General features: G+C 47.4%; 1 protein-coding gene across 2 annotated transcripts in view; it reads right to left on the reverse strand.

Moving 5' to 3' along the window:
• Positions 1-523: 523 nt before the first annotated feature.
• Positions 524-21,114, reverse strand: part of DAPK1 (death associated protein kinase 1) — a 211,786-nt gene continuing 191,195 nt past the window's right edge. For both annotated transcript variants that reach the window (XM_070375366.1, XM_070375367.1), the window contains exons 20-26: positions 20,792-21,014; positions 14,324-14,512; positions 11,515-11,712; positions 10,287-10,425; positions 8,973-9,093; positions 5,851-6,039; positions 524-3,030 (exon numbers count right to left, since the gene is read on the reverse strand). In XM_070375366.1, the coding sequence (XP_070231467.1) occupies positions 1,798-3,030; positions 5,851-6,039; positions 8,973-9,093; positions 10,287-10,425; positions 11,515-11,712; positions 14,324-14,512; positions 20,792-21,014 (2,292 nt within the window). In that variant the 3' untranslated portion in view covers positions 524-1,797. The remainder of the gene's footprint in view (positions 3,031-5,850; positions 6,040-8,972; positions 9,094-10,286; positions 10,426-11,514; positions 11,713-14,323; positions 14,513-20,791; positions 21,015-21,114) is intronic.

Below are 21,114 nucleotides of genomic sequence, written 5' to 3' on the forward strand. Positions count from 1 at the left end.
TTCCTTACAGTTTTTTTTCTTTGCTAATTTTTTTTTTTTTAAAGAAGTCTTGAGATTTTACTAAAGATGGGTTTTGTCACTTAGAGTTTTTGACACTTACAGCTATCATACAGGACTGAACCTGATGGCCTGGGGCAGTATGGTCTCTAAGTAAAGGCAGGCAGGTATGTATCTTTTGTAGCAAGTTTTCTCTTGCTCCCATAGGGCACTAGTCTCTCCACCTTTGTACAGAAATAGAAAGCTTCCTATTTCCCCATAGCAGAGAACTAAATGATACAATTTGGTTTTGGGGCTCACCTAAGGAAATGGAAAGAGCTTCTTTTCTACATCATCCAAGCTCTTTCTGCTTTTCCACACCTTTCCCAACTTCAGTAATAATTAAGCACCTAATAAACTGTTGTTGATTTCCAGCCCTAAGAGTTTAGGTTTAATCACTTTCTAGACTGGCTGGTCCCACGAGGTGGGGTACTGACAAATGAAGACATGACAAAAAGAATCATTTTTGAATTAAAGACCAACAAGCTAATGCAACAAGCAACAGTTTATTTATAAAAAAAAAAAAAAAAGGAAAAGAAAAAAAGAACAAAAGAAAACTTTTTTACTACATCTTAAAGATTAAGTAAAAATACCTGTATTAATATATATGTATATACATACTGCATATATATATATACATATGATATAATATTAAAATTACATGCTTCTCAGGACAGAAGAATTAGGACATGTTCCCTTATTTCAATTTAAAACTCCATTACAATTCAAAATCACTGCAAGAAAACTTGCTTCCTTTATTTTCTTTTTGCGACTTCAAGTACAGGAAGTTTTCAAACCAGGATCTAAATGTGGAGAACCATCTGCTATGCACAATGACAACAAACTGCCACAAATCATGAGTTGGGGTCTTCTGAATTCTCACACAGGTCTTGGCTCCCTATGACCGTGTCAACCTTCTACCTGAGACGACAGGGGATGAAGAAGCATGACAGCCTGCAGGTTCCACGTGAACGTTCACACTGACGATGAAACAGAAGCAAACACGAACATGTCTTGCAGTAACAACACTGGCCATGAAATTGCTCTAGAGGAGGTTTCTTTCTCCCCTTTCCTTGCCAAAGGAAACACAAGTTTCAAAAAAAAAAAAAAACCAACCAAAAACCCTCGGGTGAAGCACCTCTGGCGATGATCAGCATACAGCAAGAGACAGAGAGGGAGTGTTTCTTTCTCAACAGCTTCGGGCTGACTTGGATGATTTCAAACACACCCTCTTCTGCAAAAGGCACTCACATATTGTCTGTTTATAAATCATACAGTGGGATTCCTTACATGGGAGTTTTTCCTACAAATATAAAAGAGATAAGCTGAGGACATGATATAACAAAGAAAAGAGTATAAGAAATACACATCTTGGATAAATGTGCGCTTTTTTTTTTTTAAAGGACATTTAATATAACAGTTTAAAAAAATTTCATTGAAAAGTTAGGAATTCCAATAAAATTATCATTAAGAAGCAAGGTACTAGAGGATGAGAGGTGGAGGGTGGCTAGCTTTTCAAATGGCCAAAGGTTTAAAGGATAGGGTCTGCTCTTGAACTAGAAAGACCATTCATTCACACATCAGGGAATGTGTGAGAGGAGGGAGGTAGTGGCAGAGAAATAAGCGAGGCGGGGAGGGAGGGGGCGTCCTTCAGGATGTGGGCGTAGGAAGGAACGCGCCAGAATCTCTGGTGGGAAAGATGGGCTGTGTCCCCCTTGCCCCTGCAGTTGGAAGAGACCCTGCCCAAGCCAAAGGCTGCCCTCACCGGGACACGACCGAGCTAATGGAATTGTAAGATGTGCCACTGTTGCAGCTTGAGGCGTAGGCCTCCTGGCCGTTGCCGTCGAGGTTGATTTTGAACACAGAGGACGCCTTCAGCAGGAAGTCCGCTGCGTCCCGACGCCCCAGCTCCCGCAGTTTGGACATGAGAATGCCGACAGTGCTCTCGGGGTAGGAAGTCCATTCCCGGAGCAGGGCGTGGACTGGGCTCGGGAGGAACTCCTTGGGAGACCCGTTATTGGTGTTGTACTTGGCCACAAGGTCGGGGAGGCCCAAGTTCATGGCAAGGAGGCACCAGTCCTTCCCCATGGGGTCGGGCGGGTCCAGCAGGCGACTGAGTTTCCTCCGGGTCAGGAGGTTCAGATCTGACGCGTGGATGTCCATGCCGAGGCTGGCCTGCGAGTAGACGTCGTGACAGCCGAAGCACATGATACTGCTAAAGCTCTCCTTGTACCCGCCCATGGTGTTGGTCAGTGAGGTCTCCTTGAGAGTCTGCGCCCGGAAGAAGTCCCGTGGCTGGTAGATCATGACGGGCTCGTGGTGCTCTCGTAGCTGCTGGGGGCTCAGGTAGTGCTTCACCGTCAGCAGCCCGGGCAGCGTGGTGGCCATGACGTTCTCGATGGTGCTGCACACGGAGTCCAGCAGGAAGCAGCACTTGATCTTCTCCGTCTCTAGTCCACGCACCTGGACCTCAATACCCTGGCCGTGGTTGACCAGGAGCACCAGCAGCTCGGCCCCGCGATTGGCGATCTTGCAGCCGTTCACCCACAGGCGAATGTCCGCGTCCCCCTCGGTGCTCTGCTGGTGGATCCACCGGCACAGGTTCACCTGCACCTTGTGGAAGATGCCACATGGGAAGGGGGTGAGGTGCTCCACCGGGACGACTCGCACGCCGCCGTAGACCCGCGCCTCGTCCTCCTCGTCCGTCCAGGAGCGGTGCAGGCTGTCAGTCTTGATCAGGGCGGGGATGTCCACCATGGTCCCGCTGCTCAGGTCCCGTGCACAGATGTCCATGGCATCCAGGATCTGCAGCAGCTCCTCCACGTCACTGTCGGGCACCAGGCGCTGGACGTCCTCCATGGTGTAGCGGCCGCGGTAATGGTGCAGGGCCCGTGGGGTCTCCACAGAGAGCAGCTTCCCCAGAACGTTGGTGCACAGCCAGCGGGGATCCAGGAGCAGCACGTCCTGGACGGTCTCGCTCTGCATGATGTTGATCTGTCCAAGGGGACAAGGGGAAGTCATGCATTAGGAACATAGAGGGCCAGATAACCCAGCTGCTCAAACCACTAAGGGGCCTGAGCAGGGATGAAATCTGTGCAGATGCTATAAGGAAGGACCCAGGACATTCATATGGAGGGGTCTCAAAATCAATTCTCAGCCAAGAAATACCAGCTTGGCAATGTCATAAGGGAGATTCTGAAAAGACTACCTTTGACTCTTAAAGGCCAATGCAATAAGAGAGGGAGAGACAGAAGCCAAATGCAATGGGTGATTTTTGGCTGGATTCTGAATCCCAAAATAAATACACAAATGAATAAAATTAGCTGTAAAAGAAAATACTGGGACAAGTGGCAAATACTTGAAAGAGGACTATAAATTCAACCATAGTATTATATCAACGTTGTGCTTCCAGGATATGATAATCAATTATTTTATGGTTATGTGGGAGAATGTCCTCCTTAGCAGATGCGAGCTAAATTATTTAGAGGTGAAAGGTCATGATGTTTGCAAAGCAAATAAATAAACAGAAGAGAGACAAAGCAAATTTAGCAAAGCGTAAACAGCTAGTTAAATTAGGTTTGGAGGATATGAGGATACATCCTACTGTTCTTGCAACTTCTCTGAAGGCTTGAAATTTTTCAAAAAAGATAAAGAATGTTATATTAGACTGTTCTGGAAAGATATGCTACCATAGTGGTTGGGCCTGGAGGGGAAAGGGAGGAATGAGACGAGAGGTGATGGCCAAAGGGGACTTCAACTTTTCCTGTCATACTCATTTCTTTAAAAAGCAGAAGTTAGAAAACAAAATGACACACACACACACAAACAGAAGCAACTTTCTTCTGTCCTTGGTTAGTTCTACAAAGATCAGTGATCTCGCATGGAGGCTGAGACCTGTTTGCACTGGGAATACTTTTCTCCCCATGAAAAGTGAAAGAGAGTGTTAGTTACTCAGTGATGTCCAACTCTTTGCAACGTCATAGACTATATCCTCTGTCCTTGTAATTCTCCAGGCAAAAATACTGGAGTGGGTAGCCATTCCCTTCTCCAGGGGATCTTCCTGACCCAGGGATCAAACCCAGGTCTCCTGGGATGCAGGCAGATTCTTTACCATCTGAGCCACCAGGGAAGCCCCCACTTTTCTCCCTGTAGTCTTAAGTCTTTGAGATGCCCTCTGTTCAAACTTGAGACATTTCTGGAATGCAGAACAGTGTCTTTTAGTTTTTAATAAGGCATTTGGTAGAATGGGCTTCCCTGATTCCTCAGTTGGTAAAGAATCTGCCCGCAATACAGGAGACCCTGGTTCAAGTCCTGGGTTGGGAAGATCCCCTGGAGAAGGGATAGGCTACCCACTTCAGTATTCTGACCTAGAGAATTCTGTGGACTATCCATGGGGTTGCAAAAAGTTGGACACAACTGAGCGACTTTCACTTTCACTTTGGTAGAATACTGTCTGCAGTTTAGTCCTAGACATAACTATCTCCTCAGGGTCACCGAAGACAGACAGATACACTGTGCCTTATTGATAGCGACTAAGGAGACAGATGACTGAGTGCAATGTGCGATCCTGAGCCAGAAAAAGACAGAACAACTGATGAAATCTGAGTAAGAACCTTAGATTATTTTCTAGAGAGCAGCACAGTACTGGAGAGGGGCTGGCAGCCAGAGTAGGGCATCCTGATTCAGATTTCCCTTCTTTTCTTTTTACCTTCATTTACTTATTAAAGTCTCAAGAGCAAGGAGAGAAGAATTGCTGAATTGACCAGCTAGAAAGTTGCTGGTCAAATGCCAGAAGGCAAGAGAATACGTTATTAAAAAGAGTGAGCTTATTATTGTGGTTAAAATACATACGTTTATATCTAGCACTATAAGGTGAGCTTTGGTCCTTTGTTTTTCCCATCCTTGGAGGCAATCATTTAAAGTACTGCTGGAGGGGCTAGTGGATTTAGCCTGTGGTTTCATGGGGATTCAAAGACTGACACAATCATTGCCTGAGGCTCTAGGTTTTTAGGATCACTGGCTTCTTGATTTAATCAGAATTTCAAGCCTATATGATCCATGGCCAAGGGCCCAAAGTGGCCCCTGAGAATGGGGAGGCAAACTTCTTGTTTGTAAGATTCTCTGAACTGCTTCTGGGTTTTCATGTTCAGAACTGTTCTTCTTGTTCCAGACTAGCTTATACTGTTTCCTGATTTCACAAGATGGAAGCATGTGAAGGCTATGCCCCCTTTAGAGGGACAGGCAGCATATGAAGCAATTAGAACAGACTTCCCAAACTACATCCCAGTGCTGAATGTAACACAACCAGAAACAGAGATTTCTATTTCTTGATCATCTCTGGGGACCACCGCTTGGCACATCTTAGTGTCTCCAGATGTCATCTCCCTGAGGATACATCACTGCCATTTCTTGACTGTCTGTGAACCCACTAGGTCTGTGTGTAGCTGACACGCCTCATGGAGAGCAGTCATCCGAGCTGCAGGAATCACAGCTAAGCACCAGGTGCTATGGGGAGAGGGAGGAGAGGCCCAGTCACCCAGGGTAGTGGGAATTCTGCCCTCAAGCTTAGAGAAGCCAGAAAATCAACCAACTAAAGCAAAGCGAAAAAAAAAAAGACAACAACAAATATACAGCCCTTTTAAGGTGGACAGGAGAGCAGAGGATCACAGTTCAGGAAATCACTCCAGCCCTCCTGTGAGGCATCAGGGGCAGTGCGCAGTTGCCACTCTGCCCCTCCAGCTCATCCCACCTTCAGATGCTGGAAATGCATCCCGGGGGGCTCCTCCCAGATCCCTGCCAGGCTGGAGCGCTCACCTCGCCAGCACTGTGGAGCTGCTGGGCGATGTGCCGGAGGTCTGCCTCGCTGGCCAGGGGGTTCAACTGGTCCTGTACGTCGTACACGAACTGCTGCAGTGACATCAGCTGGTTGGGGCCATTGAGCTTCCTCCAGGAGGGCAAAGTGGAGATGATCTTTTCACATAGGTGAGTCATTGGAGGGCAGACCTAGAACATGCAGGATGGGCAGGTCAATGTTCTGCTGTGGGGACTCAGGGGCAGCTGGGACTAAAAATGACGCTGCTCACATCTGCACTGCTGCATGGAATTATTTGGGTGCACTCATGCTTTTTTGGCTAAGTACTGGGGCAGGTCTTTTTTTTAAAATTTGAACAACACTAATAGCTTTATTTAACAAACATTGAATAACTACTATATGCAAAAAGCACTGTGTTAGGTGCCTGGGGCAGTTCTTTTTTCAGACTGCCTTTAAGCAGAATCTATTTCACAAATCTACAAGTTTACAGAGGCTTTCACTTCTGTTCATGTTAGACAGATGGTGAGGCTTTGCAATAATGGTTCTGGAACTGTGGACTCCATGACCTAAGGTGCACCAACTTCTGATGTCCCCCCACCCCCTTGTAGTGAGGGTTTCAGCCAGGGGGTGACCACTTTATGAACAAAGAGACAGGAAAAGAGAGTTAAGTATCATTATATCAACATTAGATGGGTTTTTACCAGTAAATTAGGTATCGTTGAGGATTACTGTTGAGATGTACATGTGTGCTAAGTCACTTCAGTCGTGTCTGACTCTCTGTGACCCTATGAACTGAAGCCTGTCAGGCTCCTCTGTCCATGGGATTCTCCAGGCAAGAATACTGGAGTGGGTTGTGTGCCCACCTCCAGGGGATCTTCCCAACCCAGGGATCGAACCTGTGTCTGTTATGTCTCCTACATTGGCAGGTGGGTCTTTACCAGTAGAGCCAATTTGATTAATTCTGGGTAATTGGCTTGTAATGAGCTTTTCATCTCTTAACTTGGTTAAATAAATCAGTCTGTGTTACAGACTCATATAATCAACACATCTTCCTAATTAAACCTATGCTTTTGAACTGTGGTGTTGGAGAAGACTCTTGAGAGTCCCTTGGACTGCAAGGAGATCCAACCAGTCCATTCTGAAGGAGATCAGCCCTGGGATTTCTTTGGAAGGAATGATGCTAAAGCTGAAACTCCAGTCCTTTGGCCACCTCATGCGAAGAGTTGACTCATTGGAAAAGACTCTGATGCTGGGAGAGACTGGGGGCAGGAGAAGAAGGGGACGACAGAGGATGAGATGGCTGGATGGCATCACTGACTCTATGGACGTGAGTCTGAGTGAACTCCGGGAGTTGGTGATGGACAGGGAGGCCTGGCGTGCTGCAATTCATGGGGTTGCAAAGAGTCGGACACGACTGAGCGACTGAACTGAACTGAACTGAACTGAACAAGCCATACACTGCACTGCATCATTTGTTGGGCAGTCCCTTTTTCAATCACATTTTTATGCCCCCTAAATTCAACAACATTCCCAGGGCTAAAAGCAGTGGGTTTGGTGAGTTCCATCTGCCTGATTTCAGGAGCTATGGGGTACAGGGACGTGGAGCAGATATATGCCACACCTCAGCTCAAAACGCTGCAGGGAACACAGGCCCTTGTCCCACCTGGTGGGCAGGCACTGAGCCCTTTACAGACCATTGTTTCTGATCGCCACCCACGGGGTTCTGTGACCAGGTTCTCTGAGGCCCTCCAGGCTTACTCCCTGCCCACTGAGTGCTGTAGTGCAGCCCCTTTCAGAAAGTCGGGGTCAGGCTTCATGAGAGAGGAGAGAGTTCCTGAAAATTCCTAAAGCACGTCTGGAGCTGGAGCCTGGTGTTGTAAACAGGTCACTTCCATCAGGTAAACAGTAAATTATAACTGAAGAGGGCCTCTACCAGGCAGGGGGGTAAGAGCCGTATCCTTGTTACACTGGAGCTTAGACAAAAAAACAGTCCCTGGAGCACTTTTTTTTTCTTTTTTTAGCGTTTTCCATTAGAACATTTGCTCATTTCAGATAGCTTTTTGAATATTATGGATAGTAATCTTTCATATGCCAGAAGCATTGAGAATATTTCTTTCCCCAATCCATGTCACCTTTTAACTTCATTTATGGAATTTATTTGCCAGAAAAAACTTTTTAAACTTTTATGTTGTCCAATGTATTTGAACAAACTATTGGTGTATTTTCTTTGAAAACTTCTGAGGTTCTCTGTCTTGGTTTAAAAGGTTTCTCGAACACTCTCAAGGTATTTTAAAAATAAATTCTCTTGCATTTCTATTCAAGATACTGCTTTTTACATTTAAACGCTTTAATCTACCTACAGTTTATTTTGGGGCTGCGTAGTGAGTAGGAGTTCAACCTTATTTCCTTCCAGGCAAATAGCCAGTTGTGCCAGGTCACTTATTAAATTTCCCCATTAAAGTTAAATAACATCTCTGTTTTCTATTAAATTTCTGCAGATGTTCTGAACTATTTCTGCCCTCACTAATCTATTCCATTTATTTACTGATTGCAGAGCCTTTGTGTTCACTTATTCTTCTATTGAAATGTTAAGACAAAAACCCCATGTCCTCAATCCCATTCAGATCCTAATGAGAACTGTACAAAGTTTACATAACTTGGGAAAATGAAACACTTCCTAAGATCTTGCCATCTAAGAACACCATCTCATTCCATTTGGTCATCTATTATTTCTTCAGTGAATTTTGTTGGTGACTCTTTTTCCACTTTTCTGCATTTCCCAAATATTTCACAATATGTTTACTCACTTTTGAATTGCTTTTGTAATTTTTAGGAAGCAATTTTACTCTTAAACAAACCACTAAAACTCAGAATTTCATACACTCTAAGGTAGTCTGTCTTGCCCATAACAACTCTTCATCTCGAGGCCATCTCCTCATTTCTCTACTCTTGCTCACCCTAGAACAACAGGATAAAAATGTGGCCATGTAGACACCTTGTACTGGGTTCCCTGAAAACCAGACCAAATACGAGAACCATACAAAGAGGCACAAAGAGGTCCAAATCCCTGGCCACTGGCTGGTCCGGCTGAAGGTTGGGTCCAGCCATCCCCAGGTATACTCACCGAAACAATCTGGCTCCGTATTTCTTGCAGGTGATTTCGAAGCACCTTCATGTCCTTAGACCCAGAAGCCCCGGCATCCAGAACAAAGAGCTTATTTGAAATGTGAAGATCGTTCCCAAACCTAAGGGAAGAGCAGTGGCCTCCTGAGAGGGACGCAGTCTCCCCAGCTGTTTCCACAGAAGGCCAGGCTGCTGCTGGTCCAAAGAGCTGGTGGGGGGCAAGGAAGGGCTGGTGGCCTTGCAGAGACACACTCCCACCTGCTGTTGGCTGGCCTCTGTAATGTTGCCCTGGTGTGGAGGCCTGGGGACACCGCCTGCTCCGGGTGCAGACAGGTGCCAGGTTCCACAAAACTGGGGAACACAGCTTCCCCCGACACAGGAAGGGGAGGCCTAATGAACTCACTTGACCAGGCAGGAGAAGAGATGCTGTGGAAGCTGATGGAGTGAGAAAGAGGGATGAGCATGAAACAACACCTTAGACCTAAAGTATTAACTAGTAGGTCACCAGAAACCGTAACAACATTGTTAATCGGCTACACTCCAATACAAAATAAAAGGTTCAAAAAAAAAGTATGAGTAGAAGCCTTATTTTTCATATCAGGAAGATAATAGGTAAGTGTGAGTTGATAAACCAAGAATTCAAATTACTAGCATATTAAGTAGAGCTTTAGGTTCAAAATTTTGGGGGGGGATAGACACTAAGTAAAAATAGATACTTCTACGCTGTGATTCTAAGCACATCCATATTCCTCAGTGAAACAAAAAAATTTTCCAAGAATACTGGACATAAAATGCACTCTGATATTTTCTATCATGTTCCTCTTACCTATATTCTACTGCAGGCCTCTGAAATGAAGTTTATGATCCACTAGCAGGTTGCAACTTACATTCTAAGAAATACTGATTGATGTCCTCATACACAAAAAAGAGAAATATGCGAAGTGACTGATATGTTAATGAGATGGAGAGAATCCTTTCACATTGTGTATATATATATATATTGAATCACCACTTTGTATAGTTTAAATAGCTTACAATTTCACTTGTCAATTATATCTCAGTAAAGCTGAAAAAAAAAAATGCACAAAACAGCTAAAAAGAGTTACCTCTGGGCAGTGGTACTCCAAGGCTGCTGATTTTTATCCTGTGCCTTTTACTTCTGTTTCATTTGTTATTATGTGTACTGGTGGCTTTGGTAACAACGAAACATACAATAAAAATTTCGGCCCAGCCAGAGACCTTTCACGGCTTTCATTCCTCCCTCTGGGTCACCTGATTTTGGCTGCATTGCCTGAAGATACAGCAGCCACCTTACCTGTTCCTGATCTCTTTCAGCAACGAGGTGTCTTTGTCATATCCAAACTCGCCTCCAGCTGAACGAGGAAGGTTCACGATGTCGGCATGGGTGGCCACCAGGACAACTCGGAGTGGGTTCTTCAGCTTGCCGCCAAAGGCTGAGGGCAGAAAGTGAGCCATTTCACACCTGCCAGGTGTGGAGAGCAAACCTCCACCCTGCCGAGGTGAGGTGGGGTGCTCGGCCTCAGGTCTGGGCTGCCTTGCTAGGTGGACGAGAGTGGTACATTTTGTCTGCAGACTTGCAAACCTATGCCTGCTGATCGGAGTGACCTACAAGGTCACTAGAAGGTCTAGGCCTGGCCAAAGATGGAATGAGCCTATTTTCTGGGCCTCGAGGAAGGCTGCTCAGAAGTGGACCAGAAGCGACCACAGAACATGTTGCAGCTTCTCAGATCTTCCTCCAAGTAGGCCTTGTTTGCATGGTGAGGGGAGATCTAACCTCTGGCTGGGGGATGCTTTTTCCAAGACCAGAGCCAGCTCCTGAATGCAGCACAGCACAGAAATGGCTCAGAAGGGAAACTCCTGTAGTTCACATCAGCAGAGAGCCTCTCACTTATGGCAGTGTTTAAAATGAAAACATGAGAAAGGAGGGGACAAAAGTGGAGGTACCCTGAAGGGAATTAGCCCAATTTATTTTGCTGTTATATGCTTTTCAGGAAAAGAATTGACTGCTGAGTTTTACATTTCACCAGGGAAGGCTGCCTCTTTTTTTTGTCTGAAAAGAACAAAATAAGTCTGTCCACGCTGTCTTCTCCTCTAGGAGTAAGGCTAAGATACTACATTCAGTTAACATGGTTCCCTTTCTTTCATTTTTGATGGATGAAGGGGAGCTTGTTCTGTTTATTAATTACGTGCCCATTAGGTAAAGGCACAGCAGCTGTCAGATGAAGTGTCCCACTTTGCACCTAACAGAAATGACCACAGCTCAGAAATACAGAAAGAAAGTGAGAAATGACTCTCAAGGAATTGTTCAGAACTGAGTCTTTGTGGCAGAAATAATGCAGTCATGAAACAACTCCTTGCAGAACAAAACCAACAGCTGAGCCTTAGGAAGCTTCCCGAGTGGAAATCTCCTGATAGGAGGGAGGAATAAGGGTGGCTTGCTGGCCACAAGCTGTCGGATCTGGGTGTGAGCGGGAAGCAAGGTCAGGAGGAAGGGCCATCCACCCCCTGGCGTCGCGGCTCACCTATCGGTTCTTCCACTGGGACAAGAGACTTCAGGAAACTAAGCCAGAAAATCACTTGATTCAGCTGAATCTCATAGGGTTCTTCTAGACTGAAAACGATGACATGGATGGACGTGGGATCGTTTGCAGCAAAATAGTCATAACAGCAGAAGTAGACAGGATTTCCAGAGAACTCCCACACGCTGAAGTCACCAATGCCTACAGAGAAAAAGGAAAAGAAAGATTACAATCGTGAAACGCCACCAAATTTCAATCACAATCTTTCTCAGCATTTTAGGGTTTATGAAGAGGGACAGTGACATCCACTGCATTCATCTGTTTATTTATGCATCTACTTAAGTACAGATCTACACATGGAATATTTACACATCCCTATATTTTCTGTCTATGTCTGTTTCTATACCCACGCCTTGTATCTATACATCTATAGGTGGCTTAGGCGGTAAAGAATCTGCTTGCCATGCAGAACTTGGTTCAATCCCTGGGTCAGGAAGATCTCCTGGAGAAGGAAATGGCAGCCTACTCTAGTATTCTTGCCTGGAGAATCCCATGGACACAGGAGCCTGGTGGGCTACAGTCCATTGGGTCACAAAGAAGTGGAGATGCCTGAGTGACTAACGCTACTACTACAATAAACCTGCTTGTACCTGTCATCTGCTTTTCCATTTTCCTTAACACTTCCATTGTCATATCTGTATCATTATTATATGTGTATCTCTATCACATCTACTTGTAACACCCCAGAGTGGTACAAACACACACACACACCCCCTACACGTGTGTGTGTATGTGCATGCCTGTAAGCATACATGGAAAGGTGTATGTGTACAAATACTTTGTTTTCTACCCCCCAACACTGGAATCTTCACTATGAAATGTGACCTTAATTTTGGTTAAACAGTGACTAAATTCGCCTCTACGGCTAAGGGAGCACCCTGTTTTGGATGGCCACTGTACACAGGTGTAAGATGCAATAACTGATGAGCGGCTTGGCACATGAAGGATGTAAGAGGAACTGCGAGGAGATTGGGTCCGAGAGGCCAGCCACACTGGGGGAGGCAGTGGAAGGGTCAGGCTAGGGAGGAAGTGTGTGTGTGGGGGGGTGGGGGCGGGCGGTGCGGTTGTTTTCCCACACAGGGGCTGTGGTGCGGCTGGTTTTCCTATAAATATCATAGAACCTCCTCATGATCGTCCAGACACTTGGACACCACAAGGTCAGTGACATCCACCAAATGGCCTCTGGGAAGTCAGGCAGGACCACTTAAGTTATAGGATTTCAGGCTCCTTTTCCCTAATTTTTCCCCTTGGTGTTTACTCTGTGCCAGAAAGTCTGCAGTCGAGACATTCTGGAAGATCCTCAGGGTTTTTCTAGAGCCCAGCACTCCTGGGGAGCATGACCCTCTAAGTCTGGCAGCTAAGACCTCAGTGGGAATAGTTTTGGGAACACAGAAATTGGCCCTTTGAGCCTGCAGAGTGCTGGGAGCCAGACACGGGAAGGGGGTGAGACCAGGGGAGGAGGCGGGGTGAGGGTGTGGGTGGTGGGTGCTGAGCACACACTTCTCTCCCTACGCGGCGGGGCCAGCTGTGCCCCCTGGAACTCAGACAACACTCAGCTTTTAAGGGAGCAAAATGCATATGAACTTTATTTCCTTAGGGTCCCTGGCCCAGTAGCAGCATCGCCAGGAAAGGCCCCAGATGGGCTGAATCAGAGGCTTAGGGGCAGGGCCTGGCAGTCTGTTTCCAGTGGCTCCAGGGGATGTGTGTGTATGCTGGAGTTTAGGAACCGCTGCTTTAGGTAAACACCCTGAGTATTCTATTTTTCACTGGGTTTAGTATATAAAAGGGCTTTCATGAAGATGCCCCCAATTTCTTCTGAGTTCCTCTCTCTTGGACCTTTAATAGACACCAGCTCATAAAATCCTCACAGTTAAGGGAACTCAGCCTCAGAGAAACTGCTCTATCCCTGTTCTGAATGGACTGCGTCTCAGCAAGGTTTGTGTTCCTGCTGGGGGCCCTGGGAGCTCTGGGGAGAGCACTTGGGTTTCAAATTGGGTATACCAACTGCTAATGGGACTGTATTTTATGAGGTTAAAAAATGCACTAATTTACTCAACAGACTCAAAAGACTGTTGAGTAAAGTCTATTTAAAAAATTTACTCTAAGTCTTTGAATTTGAGTCTTTAAATTTATTCCAAAGAGTAAACATACTCTTTACTCAAAAGACTCTTTATTTTTACCCAAAAGACTCTTTACTTTTACTCAAAAGACTCTTTACTTTTACCCAAAAGACTCTTCACTTTTACCCAAAAGACTCTTGAGAGTCTCTTGGACTGCAAGGAGATCAAACCAGTCAGTCCTAAAGAAAACCAATCCTGAATACTCACTGGATGCTGAGGCTGAAGCTCCAATACTTCGGCCACTTGATGCAATAGCCGACTCATTGGAAAAGACCCCCATGCTGGGAAGTACTGAGGGCAGGAGAATGGGGCTCAGAGGATTAGACAGTTGGATGGCATCACAGACTCAATGGACATGAGTTTCAGCCAAGCTCTGGGAGAAGGTGAAGGACAGGGAAGCCTAGCATGCTGCAGTCCATGGGCTGGCAAACAGTCGGACATGACTGAGCGACCGAACAACAACTTAACAGTCATTTGTTAAGCACCTACTGTGTTTAGTTTTACTTTTGGGATATTAACCAGCTGTGCCTCAGCCCTGGGTCACTCCTACGCTGGCCCTTTCTCTACCCTTCATGCTCGCCGGGACAGGTTCCCTGCTGGAAACTCTTTCGTTTGGGGAGGGTGAGCCATACCGTTCAAATAGGCATTCTGGATGTCGATTGCTTTCGTGGACTGGTCATCGGTGGCGCAGTGCGGATGGTGGGACGGGGCCCCAAACACCTCCAGCACCCCCTTGGTGAGGCCCGGCTCGAACATCATGCTGCGGCTCCTGACGCTCACGTTCTCACAGCCCGGGTACAGGTTGCTGATGCTCACGGACACTGCGGGCCAGAGAACAGGCACGTTAGATCTTGCCTGCCCTGTCCCTCCCAGCCTCCGCCCTCTGTCTCCCCCTCCCTTCAGGCCAAGGTGTGTGTGTGTGTCCCTCGCATATGCTGGGCAGCAACGTTTCCCAGGGACATTGTGCTGATTCTGTTTGCTCCACCTCTTGTATCCTTTCCTGTGCTGCTCTGTACACTGAGAGGCCGACCTGATGGACTGCCTCTCCCAGGCTTGCTTGCCATTTGCCTCCAGTTAGGGTCCGCTGATGGGAGGCACTGGAGAAGAAGGTTGATGCCCATGTCCCCTTGCACTGCCTGCTGCTTTTCTGATGCCAGTTGTGTCTCTGACTCTAGACTTCCCTGAGCAGCTTCTCCCCTGGAGCTCCAGCTTTCCCAGGATTGTGACTTCTTCCTCTTGCCCTTTCCGCCCCAGGGGTGGTAACTAACCTGGCCTCTGGGTGCTTCACCCTCTCTTTTATGTTCCTGTGAATTGTGTCTGTGACTTGAACCTTTCATTAAACCCCCACCAGGAGCCTGACTGATACAGGTGAGATGAGTATCACTCTGGCACATGAGAAGTTAGATCGAATGAAAAATGATCTTAGATGGTGGCAGGCCAGAGCATTAATTAATGCTGAATCACACAGTGAGAAAGCTATTGCTTTAAAAGATCCCCTTGAAAGTTTTTAAATTGCTTTAGCAGCAAGTCTCAGTTTGTGGCATTAAGTCTTTACATGTCTTCAATCCTTGCTAATCTCCCCTTTTTATAAGGAGGGAGTGGGTAACAGTATATGAGCTTCCCTGGTGGCTCAGATGGTAAAGAAACTGCCTGCAATGCAGGAGACCTGGGTTTGATCTCTGGGGTGGGAAGATCCTCTGGAGAAGGGAATGGCTACCCATTCTGGCCTGGAGAATTCCATGGACAGAGTAGCTTGACAGACTACAGTCCATGGGGTTGCAAAGAGTTGGACACCACTGGGAGACTTTCACTTTCAACAGTATATAGCTAGGTTTTCCTCACATCACTGTTCACGGTATCTATTTTTATTTACTGGTAGCAGTGGTATTGGTTTTCTATTCATGGAAAGGACATGAAGATTTCATTTTCAAATCTATATATTTTAGTAAATAAAAAGAACCAGTTTTAAAGATGTTATCATGAATAATAATGGTAGAACTTTGTGAGAGATCAGTTGAGTAACACAGTTGGGTCCCCTGGGCCACAGGCAGAGCCCTGTGTGTCCTCAGCCTGACTGCTCGCTGGCTTGCTTGTCTCTCCAACAGACCTCCAACAGTATGGTGAAGGCTAGGACTTGGGTGGGCACATGTGGGGGCTCTGAGAGTGCATCTGGGAGGGGCTCAGTGAACTAAATCCTACTACACAGTTAGTGCCTTTGCTTCAGAGTTGATAGCGACAGACTCTGCAAGGCCATCACATCTGGGCCACCTGACTTTTAAAACTGGTGATCCGAACACAAAGATAAGCCTTGTTGAAAGACCAAACATTCTAGACAGAGGACATAGACAATAGGAGTTTTCAAGAGGTTTGACGGGGAGGAGGATAAAATTGGAGCTCAAAGGCTGGGTCAGGTACAAGGGAGGAAGAAGGGGCAATAAGATGAGAAGGGGAAGAATTATTCATATATTTGTTCTCTGCCCTACGATCTTCCCCCAGCCCTGGTATAAAAGGGGGAAACTTGGCAAACAGAAAGGTAAAGACCAATACTCTAGGCCAACAAGATAGGCATTTTAGTGTATTTCTTTAGAGATTGTTAGTCCAAGTCTGAGAAAAGCCACGTATAAGAATGGGCGTGTCCATTTTCCTGTGCTCCAAAACCTGTGTCTGGGACGGCCACTGTCAGGAATAAGTTTTGTCTTAGGAGCACCGTGGAGAAGGCAATGGCACCCCACTCCAGTACTCTTGCCTGGAAAATCCCATGGATGGAGGAGCCTGGTGGGCTACGGTCCCTGGGGTCGCTAAGAGTCGGACACGACTCAGCGACTTTTCACTTTCATGCATTGGAGAAGGAAATGGCAACCCACTCCAGTGTTCTTGCCTGGAGAATCCCAGGGACGGCGGAGCCTGATGGGCTGCCGTCTATGGGGTTGCACAGAGTCGGACACGACTTAGCAGCAGCAGCAGCACCAGCAGCACTGGGGGCTTGCCGAGGAAGAACAGACCAGATTCGGTAAATGACAGGAACTCCTGCATCTCACTGACAGTTTTTGTTGGGAGGATGAAAATCAGGACATTGTTGTACACGGTATTATTAAAGAACTACTTTACAGGGAAACAATAAAACCACGAGGGAAAATCACTTCTCAGCCTTTTGGCTAAGATCAAGTGTAAATCACAAGGAAAGCATTTTTGCTAACCACTGACCTCTAGTGGTAAAAAGATGGAGAAGCCACTTTAGCACCCAGGTCAGAACAGACTTCCTGCAAACACTGCTCTCTGGTAAGCAGGCAACAGCCTTCTGCAGGCTCTTTCTGGACATTCACTCCTCCGCTGGCACCAGGGGCTTCCTTCCTACCGCAAAATCACTGTTCAACAGCTGTGGCACAAAGGGAGTGTGTGCGGCAGCCATGTGCCGTGAGCGGCTGCACCAGGTCCCCTACGCCATGCTATCCTGTCTCCTGGCTGATGGCTCAGGCTCTAGCTCCAGCACAATGCAAAAGGCAAGTTTCCAAAAGCCCACAATCTTCCTGGCGCCTGAGTGACGTAAATGTGCTCATTCAGGCATCTGTCCCAGGGAAAGGAGGAAGGCCTGACCATTCTAGCAGAAATCAGGGGTGTCCAGAGCTGGGGTGCAGCTGAGCCTGCCTGCAACAGACCTCCTTCCCTGAAGACCATGCTCCAGAGCAGCCTTTCCTCATGCCTTACAAAGAAACACTGCCCCGTCCCTTCTCCTACGGTACACAAGGCCCCCAGAGCCTGCCGCCCTCTCCAAGCCGGGTCCTCCCAAGGTGGCCCTCCTGGTGCTTCATATCTGTGCCATGCTGTTTTCCTGAGGACCCCCTTCTGTTTTGTGAGGGTCAGAAAGTGACTGTTAGGCTGCCTGGTCTGGGGCTGCGGGGGTCCAGGCTTCATGTGCTGCTGCCTCCTGCCTGCATTCTGCAGCAGGGGGCCTGCTGGCCCCTCACTGGGCAGGGCAGGAGAAGGGCCTGACACAGAGCCTCCTGCAGAAAACACAGCCTCCCAGCTCTTATCAGCCTCAGCAGGACTAGAATTAGCTGTGAGTGAATCGGCCTCAGCAGGACTAGAGTTAGCTGCAAGTGAATCTTGTCACCTCCAGGAACTGTCCATATGGACACTTCAGCCACCCTCAGAGCAGACCAGCCACCGGGACACGAAGCCAGGTGAGCCTCTTCCGTCCTTGCCCAGGCCCTCTGGGAGGCTGCCTGGCCTTGGTCAGACAGATTTGGGATGAACTAGGAGTGACCTTAGCCCAAGGGTCACACACACCAATGCACTGCTGAAAAGTCATTTCTGTCACAGGGAGAAATTTCAGACACAGATGTGGGGAGTCTACTCCTGAGCTCTCCCTCCTGGAGTTAGGGGGCTGGGTGGGGGCAGGGCAAAATGCAGAGCCTGGGCCCCTCGATATGGTGCTACGCCCCTCATCTCAGCCACTAACTGGTTCCAGGTAGAAATGTGAATCCAGTGTGGCCAGAGCTCCCAAGTTTGTTTTTTACAAGAAACCAAATAAATATCCAACTTTTTAGGTGAAGTGTCTTGATTTGCAAATGCTGGAAGTTAATTCAACTTTTCTCCTTCCCTTTCCTCATACTACACAAAATGCTGCAGCTTACCCGGCTGCTGACCTCTGACTTCACATCCCTGCACCCCGAGTTACTTTTCTCTGTGCTGATCGCAGTCAGGGACACTCATCTGGTCCAGAGCACCTGTCGTCCTTGAGAGAATCTGTGTAACTCAGCCCCATGACTCACATCTCTCTAAGCTCTGGCTGGAAGATGCAGTGAGATTTGCCGATAATCTAGTCATCCTGAGGGGCATCCCTGGTGACTCAGATGGTAAAGAATCTGCCTGCAATGCAGGAGACCTGATTCGATCCCTGGGTTGGGAAGATTCCCTGGAGAAGGAAATGGCAACCCACTCCAGTATTCTTGCTGGGAGAATCCCATGGGCAGAGGAGCCTGGAAAGCTACAGTCCATGGGGTCACAAAGAGTTGGATATGACTGAGTGATAACTCCTTCTTTCACTTTAGCCATCCTGAGTTGTGTTTTATCAAGAATCTACTTCTGGATTCTTCCAGACATGGGAACTGATCAGAGGAAGAAGAATGGAGATCCGACTTCTGAGAAGTGAGGGTAGAGGGTAGAGCTGTTTTCCCTCCTGGAGAGCCTGTATGTCACCTGAAGTATGCCCATGAGCTCCTGCAGCATAAGTGAAGTGAGAAAGTTGCTCAGTCGTGTCCAACTCTTTTCGACTCCACGGACTGTAAAGTCCATGGAATTCACCAGGCCAGAATACTGGAGTAGGTAGCCGTTCCCTTCTCCAGGGGATCTTCCCAACCCAAGAATCGAACCCAGGTCTTCTCTTGCATTGCAGGTAGATTCTTTACCAGCTGAGCCACAAGGGATGCCCCCTGCAGCATAAATTCATATCTAATATGGCTAATGAAAATTCCAGATCATGGATCTGTAGAGATCCCATCTTTGTCTCTGCTCTTTGTCTGTTTCTCTCTGCCTCCCTCCCGCTGCACCTCCCAGCCTCAAGTCATTGAGACTGGAGTGACCTTACCCACAGCAGGTGAGAATTGGCTCCTTCTAGGGGCAACCCCAGGAACTGCTAGAGAAGCTCACTTTGAACCTTATGCAAACGTTGGCATATCCACACACACAGGCTGAACTTAATGGTCAAATCTGGAAAACTACTGGCTTCTGAGAAGGTATAAACCTATCTTACATTCTGAAATTGAGCAAAATTACAGTGGAAAATGGAAAATGTGAGCACAAATATGCCCCAAGTCAGATGGAGTTATAAGCGTTATTAACAAGCCCTGGCTCAGGAGCCAGACACTTCATGAACTGCCAGCTGTGTGACTCTAGGCAGTGTATCTGACCCCTCAAGGCTTCAGTAAAAGGGTGGAAAAAATGCCAACAAAGCTGTCACGTGGATTAAATGAGGTGTCAAACGTACCACATTTTGCCCGTTCCTGGCACACGGTTAGTGTTCAGTTTGCACTAGCAGTATGCGTTAGCAATATTATAATCATTCTAATTATATGTCCATTTTGGCCGTACTTCTTCCCCTAGTTCAAATCCTATTGCTGTGCTCAGAGCAAAAAAGTTGAAAGGGCATGAAGATCTCAGTCAATTGTCCCTCACCCTACTAATGCTGCCCAGACCTCCTTCCTCGTGGAGAGAGAAATACATAGAAACAAAACTTTGAAATCCGTTTTCATTCTAGGTAACAGATATGACACCTTTGTATTATGTACAGAAAGTGAATCCGAGGCACAGAGCTTCAAAAATGACATTGTTTAGAAAAGTCTCTGAAGGTCTATATTCCTATCTTTGAAAAACTTAATTCCCTTACTCTAAAAGGGGGGCGGGGTCAGGAAAAACAACACCCCAGACTGTTCCGCTTCCTCTTGGTCATCTCCGGTGTTTCTCCCTGGGAGGGACAGGTCACCCTGCAGTTCTGGGTGTGGGCCCGCTGATAATTGTGTCTGTGGGAGGTGGGGGTAGATGGCAACATCTGCTTTCCAACCAGGGTCCAGGTGAGCGGATGGACCAATTGAAAAACCATTAAGGAGACTTTCAAAACCACCACCCCACTTCCAGATACGCGTGGATGGGCCTCCCCATGCACCCAGACTTGTTGCTCTGCGTTCTTGCATTCCTGGACGTGCACACAGCATTCCAAGGAGTGTCAGGGGAGAGGACCCATCCTGGGAGCTGATATTCCATCTGTGCAACCTTGAATCTGTGTCAGTCCCAGTTCTTTGCGTCTTCAAGGGCAGAGTCCCTGAGCAGAATACGACATGGTTGTGCTATTTTGCACATCTGTGACTGTGGACTGAATTCAGTAAGGCCCTTTCCTTGCTAGCATGGGGGCAGGGTGTACTTGCTGCCCAAGAGTGAGGTGGACACAGGGCCAAGAGCCAGGGGGCCCACACCTTGAAGCCACCAAGGCAGCAGGAGTTGGTCAGCCTCGGGCCAAGTGCTCAAAACAAAGCCACCCTTCCTCCCAGGCTTTGACTTTGGAAGCACCCAGTGGAGAGACAAGGGCTGGTGGGGTGCACGCATACCTGCCGGCTTGGAGGCCAGGGGCGAGGGTGGGAACCGGGTAGAGTTGGTAGAGGAGAGCCGGGGCCGGCGTCTTCGGAAGAAGCTCCTCAGCAGCCCACACTTGAGAGATTCCACCAGAGTGGTCTTCCCAGACCCCGAGTGGCCGAACAGCTTTAGCTTGATTCTTGGCTGCAGGTTCTGTGTGGGTCGCAGTTGCTGGATGAAGAGTCCTCGGTGTGTGTCCTGCATAGAGATGAAATGGGCCCTTAGTCAGGGAGAAGAGCAGGCCCTGAGCAAAACACACATGCTGATTCCCACGGTTCAAGAACCCAGCTGCTTGGGA

The sequence above is a fragment of the Bos mutus genome, chromosome 8, assembly GCF_027580195.1.
Source record: "Bos mutus isolate GX-2022 chromosome 8, NWIPB_WYAK_1.1, whole genome shotgun sequence".
NCBI classification, from domain to species: domain Eukaryota; kingdom Metazoa; phylum Chordata; class Mammalia; order Artiodactyla; family Bovidae; genus Bos; species Bos mutus.